Source organism: Ambystoma mexicanum, chromosome 1q, assembly GCF_040938575.1.
Source record: "Ambystoma mexicanum isolate Mex_15411 chromosome 1q, UKY_AmexF1_1, whole genome shotgun sequence".
In the NCBI taxonomy this organism is placed as follows: domain Eukaryota; kingdom Metazoa; phylum Chordata; class Amphibia; order Caudata; family Ambystomatidae; genus Ambystoma; species Ambystoma mexicanum.
The window spans coordinates 907,331,990-907,350,637 of record NC_090922.1 but is presented as its reverse complement, the minus strand read 5'-3'; the positions used below and the strand labels follow the sequence as shown (position 1 = coordinate 907,350,637).

The following is an 18,648-nucleotide window of genomic DNA, read 5'->3' as shown; positions in this document are numbered from 1 at the left end:
AGACTTGCATATGCAGGAAATGAATGACATGCATCTGGTAGATGTGTGGCGGCATCTCCATCCTCATCAATGTGATTATTCCCATTTCTCACATGTCCACCGGACATACTTCATTTTTGGTATCTCACTATTTGCTTGTGGGAATCACATCTACCAACATAGAGGTAGCATTGGTCTCAGATCACTCTCCCATCACCCTTCAACAAGGCGGCTATGGTCTGGAGGGAAAGAAGTCCAAAGGGTGGAAACTGATTGACTCCTTGTTGGCTGACCAGTTTGTGTGTACCACCATTTCGGATAGGATTATGCAGTATTTTCAAGAGAATCCCACTGTGGAGGTCCCTGTATCTGGCGTATTGGAGGCTTTTAAACCCACGTTGAGGGGGGGAGTTAATTAGCATAGCCTCGGCACAGAATAAGCGTATTTCAACCGAACGGGTTCGGGCCGAGAGGAGAGAGTCTGAGCATGGGAAACTCAAAATTGGGATTGGGCCAGAAAGACATATAGGCACCTTCGGATAGAAAGGGCGCAGTTAAAGGCGCTATGGGTTGACGATATTTCACACAGCTATTAAGAACAAAAATGTATTATAGTACTTCTAACAAAGCATTCAAAATTCTAGCCTATAAGCGTCAGGCCCAAAAGAACAGCACCACTATAGGGGGTTTGCAGGATAAAGCAGGTACACTAGTTGATGCTGAACTGGAAAAAATATTAATATTGTCACTGTTTTATTATTTGCGGCGGATTCCCTTGATAGCCACTAACATGATGCATTTAGCCGGGAGGCTCATCTTTCCTGCATATCGGCGGATCAGAGACAGGCTTTGGATGCTCCCACAGCAGCAGAGGAGGTTGCCCAAGCCATTCGCTCTCTACTGGGTAATAAAGACCCAGACCCAGAAGGGTTCATGCAACTTTTTTACAAAATATTCTCTGGTGATCTCTTCCCCCGATTGCGCGAATTGTTTAATTCTTTTGCCGACACAGGGTCCATTACACCCACAATGGGGGAATCCACGCTTACATTACTCCCTGAACCTGATAAGGATCCCGCCCTATGTTCATCTTTCAGGCCGATTGCGGTGCTTAACTATCTGCATATTCTCCAGAATCCTAGCCGCAAGGTTAGCTGTAAAATTGGCTGGGTTAGTAATGGCAGACCAGACAGGGTTGGTGCCAGGACACCAGGCATCTGATAATATCCGACGTACAATAGACATCTCGGACTGTGCACGGAAACCCAAGCGTGGAATGGCTTTACCTTTGGTCGACGCTGAGAAAGCATTTGACCGTGTGGACTGGACTTATTTGTCCAAGGTATTGGAAGGGTTTGGCTTTGGCCTGCTGTTTCTCAGGTTGGTACTCGACAAAGTCGTCCTTCCATCTACACGGATAAAAGTGAATGGGGTTGCTCGGCCCTGGTGGTTTTGCATAGAGGAACCCATCAGGGATGTCTGCTGTCACTGCTGCGGTTTGCCCCGTCTATGGAGCCCTTGGCCTGTTTGGTGCGCTCATCGGAGAATATCCAGGGGTTAGACATATCGGGCTACCAACACAAACTGGCTTCATACGTAGATAACCTCTTGTTTTACGGGCAGGATTCCAAAACCACACTGCTCCATGTTTCTTTGTTGGAAAGATTCCACATGGTCTACGGCTTTAAAATAAATTTCACAAAATCGTCGATTCTTAATAAATCAGAATCACCCAAAGCATTGCAGCGCTTGAAGGCATCTTTTACTTTCTCGTGGACCTTAAGGTCCCTGATATATTTGGAGGTGAATCTCACATCGCACTACACTGATCTCTACAAGACCAATATTTTGCCACTCTTTGCCAGAGTCAAAAAGGACCTGGCGCATTGGGGGGGACTCAGAAATGTCTTGGCTGGGGAGAGTAACAGCGGTCAAGACGGTTATGTACGGTCATCGTTATTGGTACAATATCAAATATGTCTCAAAATTTAAATGGCAAAATAATAAAACGCACCCCTTCCCTTGTGGTCTGATGGACTATGTGAGGGGTCAGAAATGCGAGGCAGACAACTTTGTGAAGGTTTTTCAAAAGATGCCATTTTATTAACTTAAACCGTTGGCTAAAAGCGTCACTATCCCTACCCTGATGAGGATTTCACTACCTAAAATAAACTAAAGGAAACACTCTAACAAAGAATATCTGTCCTTCACACTTATACATACAGTAACTCAAAAGAGTAAAGCATGACAGTTCAAAAATAACAAAATATAACAGTTCATTGCATTTTATTTATTGCATGTATTATATGCCCATCCATGGGTGTCATGGTGTTGTTGGACATCTTAGGCAAAATGGATACAATTATAAACAATCACATCTACACATGAAAGCAGTGAATACAGTTGAACAGCAATATTTACAGCTGGCGCCGATCATAACATGAAAACAGTCTCTCCTTATGATCTGGGTGAATTCCCATTCCCCAGATTCAAGCAGGATTCTTCTCCACAGTTCCAAAAGAATTAAATAAATCCTGGGTTGTAACAAGAGTTCTAACACCGTTTTTTGTAACTCCAACTTGACAACAAAAAGTTCCAACACTCCACTGGTTAAATAAAGGTTTGTTGTCTTCCTCTTGTAATAGTAAGACTCAATGTAATCTCCTTCACAAAACAAAGAATATTTCCTGAGTTCATCAATATCAGCATACATTGTCTTTGTCAGGATGCCTTTCAACAACGTATTATTTCTGAAGATATATAACACTTCTCCAGAATTTGTAAACAGTTCTTCTTTTAACCATGAAAGTTTGTCAGGTTAGTTTGTTTAACACCACATCATCAACTTCTACCTGGTTTACTCCCATGCCAGGCCGACTACTTCAAATCACACCTGGTTTACTCCCATGTCAGGCCTGCTACTTCAAGTTCGCTATCCAGGTAAACTCCCCTGCCGAATAGTAATTTACTAACAACAACTGACTCTGTGGTCAAGGACAGTTTACAACAGCTTTGCAGTGCTCATTACTTCACAACATACTTTAAGCAACTCTTCAGGGAAGACACAATTGACATTGGTTCTCTTTAGTACTCTTTTGTACTTTCCACAACCTCTGAAAGTTATACTGCTCTCCTTCTGAACAATCTTTTCCAGAAGGGGAACCTTCTTGCCATTCTTGTTTCCCCACTGCATTATTAACCAAACACTGACAAGGATATTACTTTCTTCTGCTACTTACTTGACTTTGGCAATGTGGGTTTATACCAGTTTTTATATGCTTATTTAAACACTGGCAATCAGCTTACAACTTTTGGAACTTTCATTAGTCCCCTTCTGACTAGTTTCTAATAGTTCGGTATTCAAAATTGACTTTGGTGTTATTTTCATACACACATAAGCAGTTTCTAACATAAAAACACTTGTATCGAGCATGTGATCGGTTTCGGGGCCCCGCTGTCACTTTCAGATGGTGAACTCACTCACTGGGTAAGGCGTGTGCGTCTGATTCCCTCACTGCTCACAGGTACTTTGCTTCAGTGGATTCTTGCGACCCGGCAATCTTCTAATTTCAGGCTTCCACCGCTCGCACCACTTGTAGACGGAGCTTCCTTTGCTCCAGATGCTCTCTGATGCTTGCCAGCCACCTGAGACAGCCATGTTGGGCAGAAAGCTTTCCACGCTTTCGCTTCCCACTGCACAGCCTCTAAGAAACAGGTCTTCAGATGGCAAGCTTCCCCCGTTGCACGACCTCTGCAATCAAGGCTTCTGGAGGCAACAACCCTCTCAGAACCAGCTACTGCTCTCTGCTCGTCAGTGGTCCCGGCATCTTAAACCTCCTCCAGTTCCTGCTTCTGTTGCTTACACTGCTCACTCTGCTGCCACTGCTCTCTAATGGCCTTACCAAAGGGGGGCCTTTTAAGCCGCCCAGTCCCCTCCAGGCGTGGGTAATTCCCACTAACAAGCTGCACTTTTGTTCCTCTTTAGCCCTCTTCTTCATCCCAATACTTCAGGGATTATGGGACTAGAGAAGTCCCTAAGGCAAAAGTTAGTTTTTCTAACAGGACCTTTGGCCTCGAATTAATTTATTTTCCTAAAAATATTCTTTAAGGAATATCATAGGAATCAAGTACAATACTGGATTGTATAGAGAAATAAAGTTCTTTAGAGTTTGAATTAGTATTATTCACATACTTCCTTTCACTGTACCTTTGGGAGTTAGGGGAGCTTCTAGCTTCAAACGCCTGACAGATTTTAGAAGGGTTTTCATTTCTATCCATGCCTAAAGGTTTAGGATTGTTTTAACCATATTAAGAGGTTTAACTTGTGGAACAAAATGTTTAAGACAAAAAGCAATTACAAACATTGGTATTGAGGAGATGTCCTCCTTAGAGCAATACCAATACTGCATCTCACCCAACAGAGCCCTCTCATGCCCCCAGGCCCTTTCTCCTCCCAGGTGATCCTCCCGCTGAACACCACCCCCAAGTGTTAGGAAGAATTCTCCTGAATGTGCCAACTCCGCCCATCTTAGAGCCCTCCAGCTCTTTTGCTAAAACTTTGGGACTTTGAACCTTTCAAATCAATGTGTTTTTTGTGTGTTTTCTTTGGTTGTGGAGTTTTAGACAACTCCATAGGCATTATCTTTTCATGTGTGTCACACAGCACCCTCAGTGCAGCGACACAGGGAAGCCTTTTAGGCTATCCAAAGGTTTAAATACCTTCTCTGGCATAGACTACTGTTTCCCAGAGAAAGTTAAGTGAAAACTGACTTTACTAGTCTTTTCAAATTCCTAGACCCAGCACACCCTATCTTACAATAGAGTGCTGGAAGGGTTACCTAGTATCCCCTGTGTCTAGAAACTCATGTAGCAGTCAAATGCTACCCTTTTGTCTCAAAATGGCTGGTGGCAGTGGTTTTACAACGAACTACCATGATTTTTCCCGACCGCGAACACCGGTAGTGTTAAATCACGGGAGCATGTTTTTTTTCAAGATGGCATCTGAGCCCCCTTTTAACAGGTCCCGGTCTTCTTTTTTCACCATTTCTTTTTGGAAAGGTCCTTCTAGAGTTTGTCTCTGCGTGCCAAACTAGGTTTGGTCCCTTTGTTCCTTCACCTTGGCGGGCTTCAGGACTGAAGACCGCCTCTGGCGCCCAAGTGTCTGGGGTGGGCAGGAAGTGAGGGAGGTGCTCGAAACTCCCTGTGCTTAGTCTCCTAGGAGACCCAAATGCACTCTGGTGTGATTGGCTGGCTGACTGTTCGGCAACGGCAGCCACCCTGCTGGGTGAGTGGCAGCTAGGCTGGAATGAATGGGAGAGAACTGAATAAAAGACGAGTCTCTTGGCTTGGAAGGCAGAGTCAACCACTGGTACGAAAGAACCGAAGACGAGCTTGAAGAGGACGGCTGCTGCAACTCCTGGACTGTTGCTTTGCCCGGTGAAGCCCTGCTGCAGGTCCGAATCGCCAAGTTCATCTCGACAGAGAAGCCCTGCAAGGACGACTTCTCCCTATGAGTTAGTGGGAACAATCAACTCAAACCGTAAGCCACCTGGATACCATTCTCTAAGCTGGTTGTATTTTCCTCAGAGTGCTGCAGGAAAACGAATAATAAGGGAGAGGGACAACAGTTTGTGTGCTTGACTACAGCTACCGGAATTGAAGATTTGCCAGTTGCCAGCTTTTCGACCAGTCCCAGTGCAGTGCAGGAATCCCCCGACATCCTCCCTCTTGTCGCCATGACTGAGGCTTAGGAACAGGGAGATCTGCAGGAACTGCCAGGAACAGAAGTCTTCAGCTGCATCTTTTTCTTCATTGTAAGGTACTATGAAAACCCGACCAAAGACCTTACCTCTCACTGCGAAAGTGCTTGAAACTTGGGCAACTTGCAGGCCCAGTCAGCTTGTGACCCAACATATGAATCTTTCTTTTACTAACTACTTCTGAGAATGTTGACAAAGACTTTTCCATTTAACTACCAGAACTCCCTTTATCCTATACAAGACTTTAGCCCATTGACTTTGGCCTAACCTATTGCATTGAATTGCATCAGCTGGTGAACTCAAAGTATTGCTACTGTCTAAGAATAACTGTAATCTTCTTTTTATTAACCTATGCCTTTTTGCTCCTACTTCAAAGTACTCTGAATGGCATTTTGCTCTTCCTTCAAAGTAGTTTAAATACCTCAGAAACATACAGTGTAAAGTATTGAAGTATATTTGTATGAGATAGGTATTGCCTCCTTCTTGTGAATGTTTTGTAACTGACTGTGAAATAAATTAATAAGTGTTTCACCAAGAAACCTTGAGTGTAAGAGTCTATTTGAATACTTGTGATTGTAGACCTCTGTGTAACATCATTACAGCTCACATTCCACTCTTGCGATAAGCCTACAAAAGGTTCAGGGGCATACACAAACCAAATTCTGTCCGAACATGTGTGTGAGAAACCTGACAGTATTCTCCCACCTACTCCCCCCCGGATCTTCCATTCAGGTGGCCAGGAAAGGGCCATTGCTTTTAGATCCCGACCCTGGGGTGGATAAGCGACAGGATCACCAAAGTGGTGGGTCACAGGAGATTGGGAGCAGATTACCCAGGGTGAGACATGGTATTTCCCCTTTCCCAATTACACACCAACCTACTCTCCCTCAGTCTTAATGGGGTATTTGCAATCACACCCCATCTCCCCCTTCCCATTTCCAATAAGTAATGGGACAAAGAAGAGGCGATCAGGAGCAATGAAGATTACCCATAGAAAACATAGGAATACAAAGTGTGGCCTACCATGTAGGCCTACCATGTAACACCTTTGAATTGTCACACTAATAAAGTCAGGCAAAGTCAGGCACTTTTTCCCAACTGTGCACACCTGACTCCACTGAGGACTATAAAAGGTGTGGTTCTGCAGAGGTGAATGAGCGAGCTGGAGATGCAGTGTGGAGTACGGGAGCCAAGCAGCAGAGGTAAGCAGTGAGGAAGACCGGGAGAACCTGGAGAAGAACATAGTGCTGAGTCGCTGACCCAGTATGCCAGAGGGGGTGCAGCGTGTCTAGGGAGCCATGTCTCCAAGGAGTCAGAGCGAGGTACTCGACTGCAAGCTGCTGGCCGTGTTTAAGGAACTGCTCATTCCCTTGGGATGTGTGCCGGTCCCAAGGGTGTCAGAGGGGTAAGTGGTAAGACCCTGAGCTCAACCCAAGCAACTGGAGGAAGACCGCTTGCCACGGCCGTGCTTACCGGTGAGTTTCATGAGAAAAGGAAGAGAGAAACTTGGTTGCGTGCGGGTGACTGGAACAGAATTGAAATGTTGTTGCAAGCAGCATGAAAGTAAAGAAAGTTTAAAGGAAAGCATATTGCAAGAGTTGCGAAAGGAAAGAAGACAGAAAGGAAGCAAGGTTTAATGCGCTGGAGGCGCAGAGTTAAAAGGAGAAATGAACTTTAAAAGTGAAAGGCGCTAGAGGTGTGGAAACAAGAAAAGAAGGGAATTATAAAGCGAAAGAAACAAGCAACCTGAAAACAAGGAAAGGGTGCAAGTGACCCGAAAGCAAGGAAAGGGTGCAAGCGACCTGAAAACAAGAGTGCGTGCGAGCAACCCGAAAGCAAGCAAAGGGTGGAGGCGACCCGAAAGCAAGAAAAGGGTGGAAGCGACCCGAAAGCTAGGAAAGGGTGCGAGTGAGCATGATAAAAAGGAACGAGTGTGCAAAAGGCACAGTAAAGTGAAAAGGAGCAGGTAACAGGTGCAAGGGCACACAGTTGCACAGTAAAGTGGGACCAAAGTAAGAAAGGCATGCAAGGTGTGAAAAGGGGTGCAGGAAACCCCAACATAAGAAAGTTAAGAGAGTTGTGAAAGTAGAAGAAAAGGAGAGGAGTTATTCATCAAAGTGGTCACGCTAAGGAGAAACAAAGAGTCTGGCGTTCTAAAAGGTCTCTGATACTGCCCCTGAAAGAATTGTGATTAACAAAGGGCGCATCTTGACAAGCGTAACTTTTGTGTTACATAAAAGGGGCCTAAGCTTGGGGAAGGGAACCCTGAAAAACCTATAAGGAACTGAGTTCTATTCTGTTTGAAACTTTGGGAAGGAAATCCCAAGGAACCAGAGACCTTGAAAGTTGTTTGAAAATATTGCAAGATCCCTGTGGAGAAGGTTTCACAAACAACCCCTTTTTTGATTGTACACATTTTTATGACATTGGCAGAACTACACCTGGTGGAACCACCATTTTTCTTTTAATAAGACCTCCTACCACATTGTATCAAAGTGAGGGCAAGCATAGGTTTAGACACAGATGGATTTCTTGTTTTGGACTTAGACAATCGACAGCCTTTAGAAACATCAGTTGAGGAAACAATCCCTTTAGAGTTAGGGCCAGTCAGGTATTACACCCACCCAGGAACTTCATTAAATAAAGGTTTTCAAAATGTTACTTTTGAGTCTGTGTCTTTCTTGATACCGTGCCTGTCTTACAAGTGTCAAATCACTGCAAGATGCAGCTTCACCGGTACAGGAATATGTAACAAGTCTCAATTTCCCAAAACAAAGAAGGTTTTTGTTTTTCATAATGTTCACTTCCTTCATGGAATTGTCAGTATGTTCCTAAAGTTAAAGTCAAGTCCTGTTTTAGATATTGTGCAATTAAACTGTAGATACAGCAAGTACGTCATTACCATTTGTGTACATTTTGTGTTTCAATTCCTCAAATGAAAGATTTAGTGAAAAGAAGGTGGCAACAACTGTCTTCACTTAGTTTTTGATGGCTAGTAGACAATCCTACAAACCACAGAACAATGTGGACATAACCGGCTCTATAATTGATGGCAGGAAAAGAACAGCAGAGCAAGAGTAGATTAGGAAGAGAGTATCACCAGAGGCAAAACAGTAAGCTTTAAGAGAAACTTTACAAAATGTGCAATTGTTTTTAGTATTTGCCATAGTTTCACTCTGGTTTTTTCAGAAAACTAGGGTACACATACCTGAATATAATCACGCTTCCTGGTGTTAGGTTTTCAAATTCTATTTCTTGAACATATTCATTTGTGCCCTTTTTGGTAATTCCAGCCTGTTTTACAATTTTGCTTTCTTTAAGCTGAGAGAAACAAAACAAAATAATTAAAGACAATCTGTGGATTCAGTGCCGGCACCCCATTATTTTACCATGATGTGCGGTGTTCATCTCAAATTGAGGTTGATGTACCTGAATATGCTCTCTGAACTCTACTGTATAATTAGCCATTCCATTTATGAATTTGTCATCTTTCTTGAAGGGATCTGCTTTTCGCTCCACAGTCCTAGCCTCCAGCACTACCTCTTCAATTTTGCCTGTTAGGAAATAAAGTACAATGTTTGTGTAGTTTGTGTAATTTCACAGCAATAAGTGTTTGTGACTTGTATTGCTATTGGGTGTTTTAACTAAATGTCAGTGGGCCCCTTGCATTAAACCTGGCAAGAAAAAGGGTGCCATGAAACACTGAGAAGAGTGGTGTGCCTGACGTTACTCATGGGAAGAGTTTATATCAAGACAGGTTTTAAACAAAAGCGGTTTTCAGTGCTTTACAGAAATCAAAATTGTAGGGTACTGTGACGGAAGCAGAAGATTAACAGAAATATATCAGACTGATGTTACAGAGATGCAGGAAAGCGTTATGGCCTTTAAAATGTCAGGGAACGGGTTGCAATGTATGTCAGCATGCAGGGTCTGCAGTTTGTCTCTTCAGAGACTTTAACTGTGTCAGTGGTCTTCCAAAATATATTTTCTTTAATATGGAGATTTAGGAAAATGTATTTAATGTTCGTATCACAACTAAGAACAATATTCAGAAAACTGTCGGATGCTATAATCATTTTATGAGCAGTTGGCGAGACTGCAGCCATATCCGGAATACAGACATGCAGAAGTGAAGGGTTAAAATTCAAAGCAAATATTAAATAAGTAATATTCCAAAGTGTCTCGCATACAAGTCCCCAGAAAATTCAAGATTCCAGTGTATGGGAATTGCATCTTTGAAGTAAGGTTTATGGTGTCCTATGCAGATGTTTACTGTGTCTACATATTACTCGTTAGTAGTTGCTTTATGGTGGTCTCTTCATGTAACATCTGCCTTCAAAATATAACATTGTTGTTGGTATAGAAGACTATATGCACACAGGATTGAATACAATTGAACAACTTTCAAGCTTTGTTATGAAATCAATAAAAATGGACAAACTACACTATCATGCTTCCAATCTAGCTCTTTATTGTGCTGCCGTTCACATGTAGCAGCCTTTGCTTCCAGAGAGCCCAGGGCTAAACCAGTGGAAAGAAGAAGGCCCTCAGTATGAGTCAGGCGGTAACAGTAAGAACATGCAGTGTTTCAAACATCACCTCCACTTATACACTAATTAAAAGCCGGACACTACTTTACATACAGGGTATTCTTGAGACTCCTATGTCCGATAAATACCTAATAATCATGGTATTACCTATGAAAATGATTTACATGTTTACCTCCACCATAAAGGTGGAGGTAAACTTTTGAATTCCCCTCCTTCCCAGCATTTTACAAATGATGCATCCCTCATCCGAAGGGATGCCCTTGCTCATTCATGCAGTTAAGTCTCAAAATTATCCCAGGACCCACACATAGGGTAAAGTAGTGTGCATCTTGTATGCTCACCTAATCACCCTTTTGCATAATGAAGTGCACAAAATGGTAATTATTGTGCATTTCTGTACATTTTAACACATTGAACTTTAGCTCTACCATCTGCTACTGTAGTTAATCCATTTTCATTCCAAAAACAGAGATGGATTTAATTTCTATTTTTTTTATTGTATTTGTTTGCTTTTATACAGCATAAACAACATACAATTTTCCTCAAACCAAACTCAGCCGGTTTTGAATATTTTCCCCCTGTGTCCCCTCCCCCCAAACAAGATAGACATGAATCTACCCATTCTTGAGGTGGACAAGTAGCGGAAAGTTGTTTCAATGTAAGTCCAAAAGTCTCAGTCTTTGAGGGCACCACTGAATTCTATAAACCCCTTTGAGAAAAGATAGGATCTTGCACCAGTCGCTGATAAATCGAGTATCCTCAATATGTATAGCATACACTGCCCATTTGAGGGCCACAAACTCCCATATTTTTCTAGTACAGTCTTGAAACGTAGGTATATCCCCAGATTTCCACCTTTGTGAGATTAAATTAATAGTTACTCACCACAGTGACAAACATACTCTTAGTCCATAGTCCCCTTTCCTCCATACTGTATGGGCGTCTCTCGCTAGGTATGGGAGACAGAACCTTTTTCACCAGAAAAAAACCTTCTCCTTTAAATTTAGAGGTGCGCGGGGGTGCAGCCCTGGAAGCATGTGCTTGCGGCGCCACTCTTCAATCCCCATTGACGCATCGACAATATTTAACATTGCCTAATAACACCAGTATTATTAGGGGGTTGGGGGATGGTGGGACGTATGGAGGAAAGGGGACTATGGACTAAGAGTACATTAGTCACTATGGTGAGTAACTATTAATTACTCTTACGTCCCGTCCCCTTTGCTCCATACTGTATGGGTGATTACAACTGAATGTAGCCCTAGGGTGGAGAGGCGACCCTTCCTAAGAAAACAGGTTCCTTAGAACAGACTGTCCGAAAGCTGCGTCTGACTTAGAGGCAGCGTCCAAACAGTAGTGCATACAGAAAGCCAAAGGGGAGGCCCAGGTGGCCGCCCTGCTGATGACCAGCAATGGGACATGTTGTTGGAATGCAATGGCCGTGGCCTTGGCTCTGACCGCGTGGGCATGCATGTTCGCTGGCAATGGCTTGTGCTGCCCTTCATAGGCCTCCTTGATGGGCAAAACTGTCCACCTTGCTATAGAGGCCTTGGACACCTGATAACCAGGCCCTTACCCACCAAAGGCGACAAACAGGGTGTCCGACTTGCACAAGTACTTGGTCCTGTCCAGATAGAATTTCAGAGCGCGTCTGACATCCAGACAGTGCAAGACCCTTTGAGGCTCATATTTCAGGTCAGCCAAAAAAGTGGGTAAGACTATCTCCTCGTTTACATGGAAGGCAGTGACAACCTTGGGTAGGAAGGCAGGGTGCGTTTGCAGGACCACCTTGTCCTTGTGAGAGGCAGTGTAGTGTTCTGATGCCACCAAAGCCTGGATCTCGCTGACTCTGGGAGCAGACGTGAAGCCCACCAGAAGAGTTGTCTTAATGGTGACCAGCCTGATGTCCGCGGACGCCATTGGCTCGAACGGTTTATGTGCCAAGGCGCCCAACACTACATTGAGGTCCCACACAGGGTGTGGTTTCTTTATAGGCGGGTAGAGCCTGGAGAGGCCCGCCAAATGCAGCTTGACCACCCTCCTCTGAATTTCTGTAAGCCCCTATGGCTACCAAATAGGTATGGCATGTGTCCCTGTACGCCCGATTGGACAAGGTATACCGAGAAGGAGAGCATATTGTCCAAAGTGCACGTAAAGGAGGGGTCGATCTCTTTAGAGTCGGCCCAATGACAGAACCTAGATCATTTACTCTTGTATTGGTTCCTAGTAGCATAGCTCCTAGTGCCCTGAATGATTTCTAGGTTAGCCTGCGAGAGGCTCGGGTGTTTCAACGTGACCTGCTCAGGAACCACACTGCAAGGGCTAGTTTGTGTGGAGCGGGGTAGAGGACCCTTTCCCCCTGCTGTGCCAGGAGATGTGCTGGGCGGTAGGTGAATGGGTGGCCTGTCCAATAGGCTGAGAGGCCCGGAGAACCATGGTCTCAACATCCACCATGGAGCAATCAGAATGATGCTGAGGTGACAAGATTCCTTTATCTTGCAGATCACCTTGTGGACCAGGGGTGTGGGCGGGAAGGCGTACGCCGTCATGCCGTTCCACTGTATCTGGAATGTGTTGCCCAGGGAGCCGAGGCCCTGCCCCTGCCAAGAGGCGAACTGCTGGCCTTTCCTGTTGTACCAAGATCAAACACATCCCCCTGAGGATGCCCCCATCTGAGGAAGAACTCGTTCAGCACCAGGTCATTCAATTGCCACTCATAATTGTCTGCTCCCAGTCTGCTGATATTGATACTTTTATTTTATTTTTTTTTTTTAATTTATTTTCATTATTTTAAACAAACAAAACCAACAAACAATACAGCTTTTCGGGACGTAAATAATCAATATCAAACCGTCACATTATACAATGTTCTTCTCCGTCCACTCCCCACGCACCCCATAAACTTGAGCCGACTCTTCCGTGTCATCTACGGGAGCGTTTTCGGGAATCACAGTGCTCGTAGACTCGTCTGAGTCTTCTATTTCATGGTTAACCTGGTGGGGGTTTGCCATAGAGGCCAGTAATTGTCGCCAGGCTATCAGGGGGCCCACTTCCTCCTCACCCCCCCTGGTAACGGCTTCAAACCATACTACTGATTCTGCTTCCACCCATCTCAGGAGGTCCGCCCACCATGTCTCCACCCTGGGTCTGTGGGCCGCCTTCCAGCCCATTGCGATCCTGCGCTTGGCCAGGATGTAAGCCAGGTCCTTCATCTTGCTTATGTGCTTTAAATTGCGTGGCCTGGGAAAAATCCCAAGCCTGCATGCCCAAGCCGACCCCACATCCAGCACCACTCCCCCAACGGCCATCTTAGTCTTTATTTCGTCCCAGAATCTGTGCACCTCGGGACAGGCCCAGAACATGTGTAGCAACCCCGCCTCCAGCTCCCCACACCTGGGGCATTTCTGTGTGGCCAAGCCTCCAAACCTGGCTATTTTCCCGGGGGTCAGATAAGCCCTATGGGTGACATACAACTGGATCTGTTGGAGTCTCGCATTTTGGGACACCTTTTTATGGCACCTTTGAGCTCTCTCCCATTGCCCCTCTGTCATGGGTCCTCCTACCTCCTCCTCCTCCCAGTCCTGCCTCAGTTGGAGCAGTTCCTTCCCAGCCTTAGCTCTCAGGAGCTCGTATACCCTGGATATTTCATGCCCGCCCTCTGAAACATCGTACATCATTTCCAGGGCGGCATCAGGTTCTTCCGCCTACACCGTCTCAGGCCACCTCTCCCTCACCCGTTTCGTGAGTCTGGAGTAAGTTATATATTGGCCTCTATGCACCCGTGTCTCCTCCTGCAAACTCTGGAATTCCAATACCTCCCCCTCCTGCCATATATCCCCGAGGGTGGCCAAACCCATTGGTTCCCAGTATCTACGGACTACTTCAAGCAATTGGGAGTCGTTTCCACACAGCGCCACCAGCGGAACCTGCTGGGAGAGCGGATCCGGATCACCCACCGTTCTCCACGTCCTGCGCCAGACCTCCCAACCCAGCTCCAAGAGTCTCCCTCTTCCCACCAGTTTACTCTTTTGTAGCCACACCGTCTCTCTCAAAAAGTATGGAGCCAAGTCGCCCTGCAAGAGTCTATCTTCTGCCGAGTCCTCTGACGACAACCAGATACAGGACATTTACAGAAAAATGTAAGAGTCTGGGCAAAACCACCATTTTGAGCAGAGCTGCTCTCCCCATCATAGATAAGGGTAATCTAGACCAGAACACCATACTATTCTTGACTCCCTCGATCGCTTTCTCTGTATTATGTTCGTGCTCTGTTTCCGTCCTGTGGTAAATGTTTACTCCCAGATACCTAAATGTCTCAGGTTGCCAGGGTATTTGCAGGATAGGCAGCCTCTCCAACGGGACACTCTTATACCTTCCCAAGGGGAACAAGCTAGACTTCCCAGGGTTCACCGGTATGCCCGAGAGGGTGGCATAACGATCCATCACCTCCAGTACATATTGCAGGTTTTCCTCCGGGTAGCGCAAATAGAGGAGCATATCATCTGCATACAGCGATATCAGGTGCATGCCACCCATCGTACGAATCCCAACCTCCCCGTATTTTTGTCGCAGGCATATTGCCAGCGGCTCTAGTGCCAGTATGTATAACATGGGTGACCAGAGGCATCCCTGTCTGGTCCCGCTGCTGAGTTGCCACTTGTCTAGCGACACGATAGCCAACTCACCCGTGTCTTCCTCGGTGTAATCAATGATATGGTGCAGCCTCCTGTAGTTGTCTGATATTCCTACCAGGGACATAGCCCGTCTGATCTGGGTGTATCAGCTTACCAATCACCCTCTTTAGCCTATTGGCTAATACTGCCGTGAGTACTTTACTGTCCTGATTGAGCATGGACAAGGGTCTATAGGACCTGCACTCCATGGCTGGCTTGCCTGGTTTCAGAAGTGGGATGATCACTGTCTCGCGGAGGGACGGTGGCAATTCCCCTTGCTCGTAGGCTTCATTAAACATGTCAAGCATCGGCTGGAGTAGCTCCTGCTTGTATGTCTTATAAAACTCGCTAGGCAACCCACTTCCAGCTCGTCCGAGGTAACAGGGGCATCCAGATCCACACGTTCTAGGTCATCCAGTGTGGGCAGCCCTATATCCTCGATTGTTCCCAGTATGTCTTGGTTCATATCCTCCCCTGTGTCCTCATATAGTTGTCTATAATACTTGAGGAACTCCTCATTTACCCCCTCCTGGGTGTTACGGGTTCGGCCTTCTGCATCCCTGATCTCTCTAATCACTGAGCGGAGGGTCTCGCTCTTATACATACAGGCCAGCAATCTACCCGGCTTGTCCCCCCCTGCATGTAGTCTCTCTGTGTATTTCTTGTAATTTAATTTGCATAACCTATCCCAGAGTCCACTGCAGGTTAACTAAGTCTTATCTTGGCACTGTTCTCCCGGGTTGTCTCCTCATTTTGCATGAGACCCTCCAGCTCTCTTTCTGATTCCTGAAGTTCCCATTCAATGCCCCCTTGGAGCCCTTTAGATTTCGATATAGCAACCCCCCCCGCACCACCACCTTAAACGCCTCCCATACTGTACCCACAGAGCGTACACTGCCCGTGTTAGTTTCAAAATATTCCTCAATGGCCTCCCTCAGGTCCTCTCGAAACCCAGCGTCTTGTAAAGCCTCAATCCTGAGTCTCCATTTCGGGATGCACGCCCTGGGGGGCTGATATCGCCACTCTACGACCAGAGGCAAGTGATCTGATAATACCCGAGCCTTATATTCCGCTCCCATCATTTCTCCCAATATCTCGGACGCTGCAAACACATAGTCTAGCCTTTTGTGCAAGTCATGTGGTGCTGCGTAGTGCGAGTATTGTCTATCCAATGGATGCAGCTTCCTCCAGACATCCACTAGGCCTAGGTCTTCCAACATTGTCCCCAGCGCTTTAGCCGCTGGCGCTGGCTTCCCTGATTTGTCATCTGACCTGTCTATTCTAGGATTCAGGGTACAATTAAAGTCCCCTCCCCACACTATCGCGCCACCCGCCAGGGGGCTAATCTTATTGTATAGGGACCTAAAGTAAGCTGCCGTATCATGGTTAGGGGCGTACAAATTGATGATGTGCACCTCTCTGTTCTCCAAGAGTCCCGTTACCACCACCATTCTGCCCTCTGGGTCTATTGTCGAACTGAGGACCTGGAACGGCACGTGCGGTGCCACCATGTGACCACCCCTTTTGCATATGTCGAATACATGGCCCCATGACACTCCCCCTCCATTTTCTCCTGACCACCTCCAGCTTCTCCTTAGTGAGGTGGTTCTCTTGTAGCAAGGCTATATCAATACGCATCCTTTTTAGATACAGCATCACTTTGTTGCGTTTTAAGTAACTGTTTAGGCCCCGCACATTCCAGGTCACCACTCTAAGATTACCCAATGCCATCTAATCGGTGTACTCCCAGTCCACTCCTCTCTCTGATGCTTCCAGTGATGGCCCGTTAACCGACTCTTACCCTTCCCAGCCTGGTGCCTCCGCCTCTGTCCTAGGGGTCTCCTTGCCTTTGCCTCCCTCCGCACCTGGGGGCGTCTTGGTGTAGGCCTCTATCGTGGGCTGCTTGATCCTGGGTCTGACAACTTTATTAGACATCCTGCCGTGTTGTCCGGGTGTGAGGCAGCTGCACCTCCCCATGCACACAAGTCTGCGTGGCACCAGGCCACTCTTGGCAGTATAGGGCCGTAGCGGCTATGCCCTTGTGCGCTCGCCTCTAGAGTGGGCTGTGTTCACCCACGTACTTGCGCATTCTCGGTGTCTTGACCCCGGTCTCTGCCTTTCTCCAGGGGCGCCTTCCAAATTCAGTCTAGCTTCACTGCGGGCCCAGCATCAACTGCAAGTTCGCGGCGGGTCTCGTCAGTCACCATCTATGCGCATTCGGGCTCCGGGCGCACGCCTCTTCGGGCGTCTTGCAGTCTCGATCTTGTCTCTCGGCTTGCGAAGCCTAAGCGCGGCCCGGGTAGACTGCCTTCTTTCCTCCGCTTCTCCACACCACGGCTCCTTCAGGTCTGTTGCTTAAAACAGGATCCTGAAATCCATTACTGGTATCATCTGATCCTTCCATCAGCTATCGCTGCAGAGCACCCATGGCCCTCGATGATCCCTTTGTTCCCGTGGCCATTTTGTTTCCATTTTTCGAGTCGGGGCCCGCAGTTATACAGATGGGTATAACTTTGTGTCCGTGCATCCTATGTGCACCAAAAGTTCAGCGAGTACGGCCCCCACCTTCATAGTCACGGATGTTAATTCACAGCGCTGGCAGGCATCAGTGCGTGCGCTTTTTCCCCATGATCAATACAGGATCGGAGGAGCTCCTCCGGAGCACGTCCGTTTACATGGCCGTCCAAGCCACGCTCCCTATTGATATTTTATTTCTATCGCGCTCGTACACAAGTGAGCCTGTCCGCCTGCAGGTTGCACTCCCCGGGGAGGTGGACGGCCGTGAGGTAGATGTTCTTCAGTGCCTACGCCCACATGCTGATCACTAATCTGCACAGTGGAGGGAACCTGGTACCCCCCTGATTGTTGACATAGTACATGCTAGTGGAGTTCAGTCTGGATAACTACTATCTTTCCCCCAATGAGAGGAAGAAAAGCTTTGAGAGCCAGCCAGATGGCCTTCAGCTCCAGCCAACTGATGTGGGACTCCTGCTCCTGCTGAGTCCAGACTCCATGGACGCTGTGGCTGTCCAGAGTGGCTCCTCAACCTTCTAGGGAGGAGTCCGTAGTAATGATGACCTGTGGGGCCGGCTGCTGGAAGGGTTTGCCCTACAGCAGTTTGCAGTCCGCGGACGACCACGTGAGGTCTGAGTGGAGAAAAGGAGGAATGTTGACCGGCTCCGCTTGGGAGCCCCTCTCCTTATTCCATGAGGCTGCAAAGTGCAGCTGTCATTTCCTCATCTTGAGTCTTGTGTGGGGTACGGCCAATAGGACAGCTGCCATTATACCCAATAAGTGTTGGTACCACCAAGCCATGGTCACTACCCTGGTAAGGAAGTGAGTAGTGGCCTTCCTGATAGCCGTGATCGTGTCCTCCGAGGGAAAGACTCTCTCGGAGCTCGTGTCCCAGATGAGGCCCAGGAAGGTCAGGCTGTGCGTAGGCTGCAGCTGAGACTTCTTGAGATTGATAGTAAACCCCAGGTTGTGGAGTGTGTTCATAAGTGTGGAGGAGTTATGGTGAATCGCCTCCAGAGATGTGGCCCTGACAAGCCAGTCGTCCAGGTATGGGTAGACGTGGTGGCCCTGGGCCCCGAGGAGGGCTGCCACTGCATTCATTAGCCTGGTAAATACCCTGGGGGCTGAGTTGAGACCAAAGGGTAGCACCTTGTATTGGAAATGGCAGCCCAT

The 18,648-nt window shown here is 46.8% G+C and overlaps 1 protein-coding gene across 3 annotated transcripts in view; it reads right to left on the bottom strand.

The window, feature by feature from the left end:
- Positions 1 to 18,648, bottom strand: part of AGL (amylo-alpha-1,6-glucosidase and 4-alpha-glucanotransferase) — a 973,499-nt gene that overhangs the window by 339,665 nt on the left and 615,186 nt on the right. For all 3 annotated transcript variants that reach the window (XM_069641544.1, XM_069641542.1, XM_069641543.1), the window contains exons 18-19: positions 9,168 to 9,292; positions 8,947 to 9,059 (exon numbers count right to left, since the gene is read on the bottom strand). In XM_069641544.1, the coding sequence (XP_069497645.1) occupies positions 8,947 to 9,059; positions 9,168 to 9,292 (238 nt within the window). The remainder of the gene's footprint in view (positions 1 to 8,946; positions 9,060 to 9,167; positions 9,293 to 18,648) is intronic.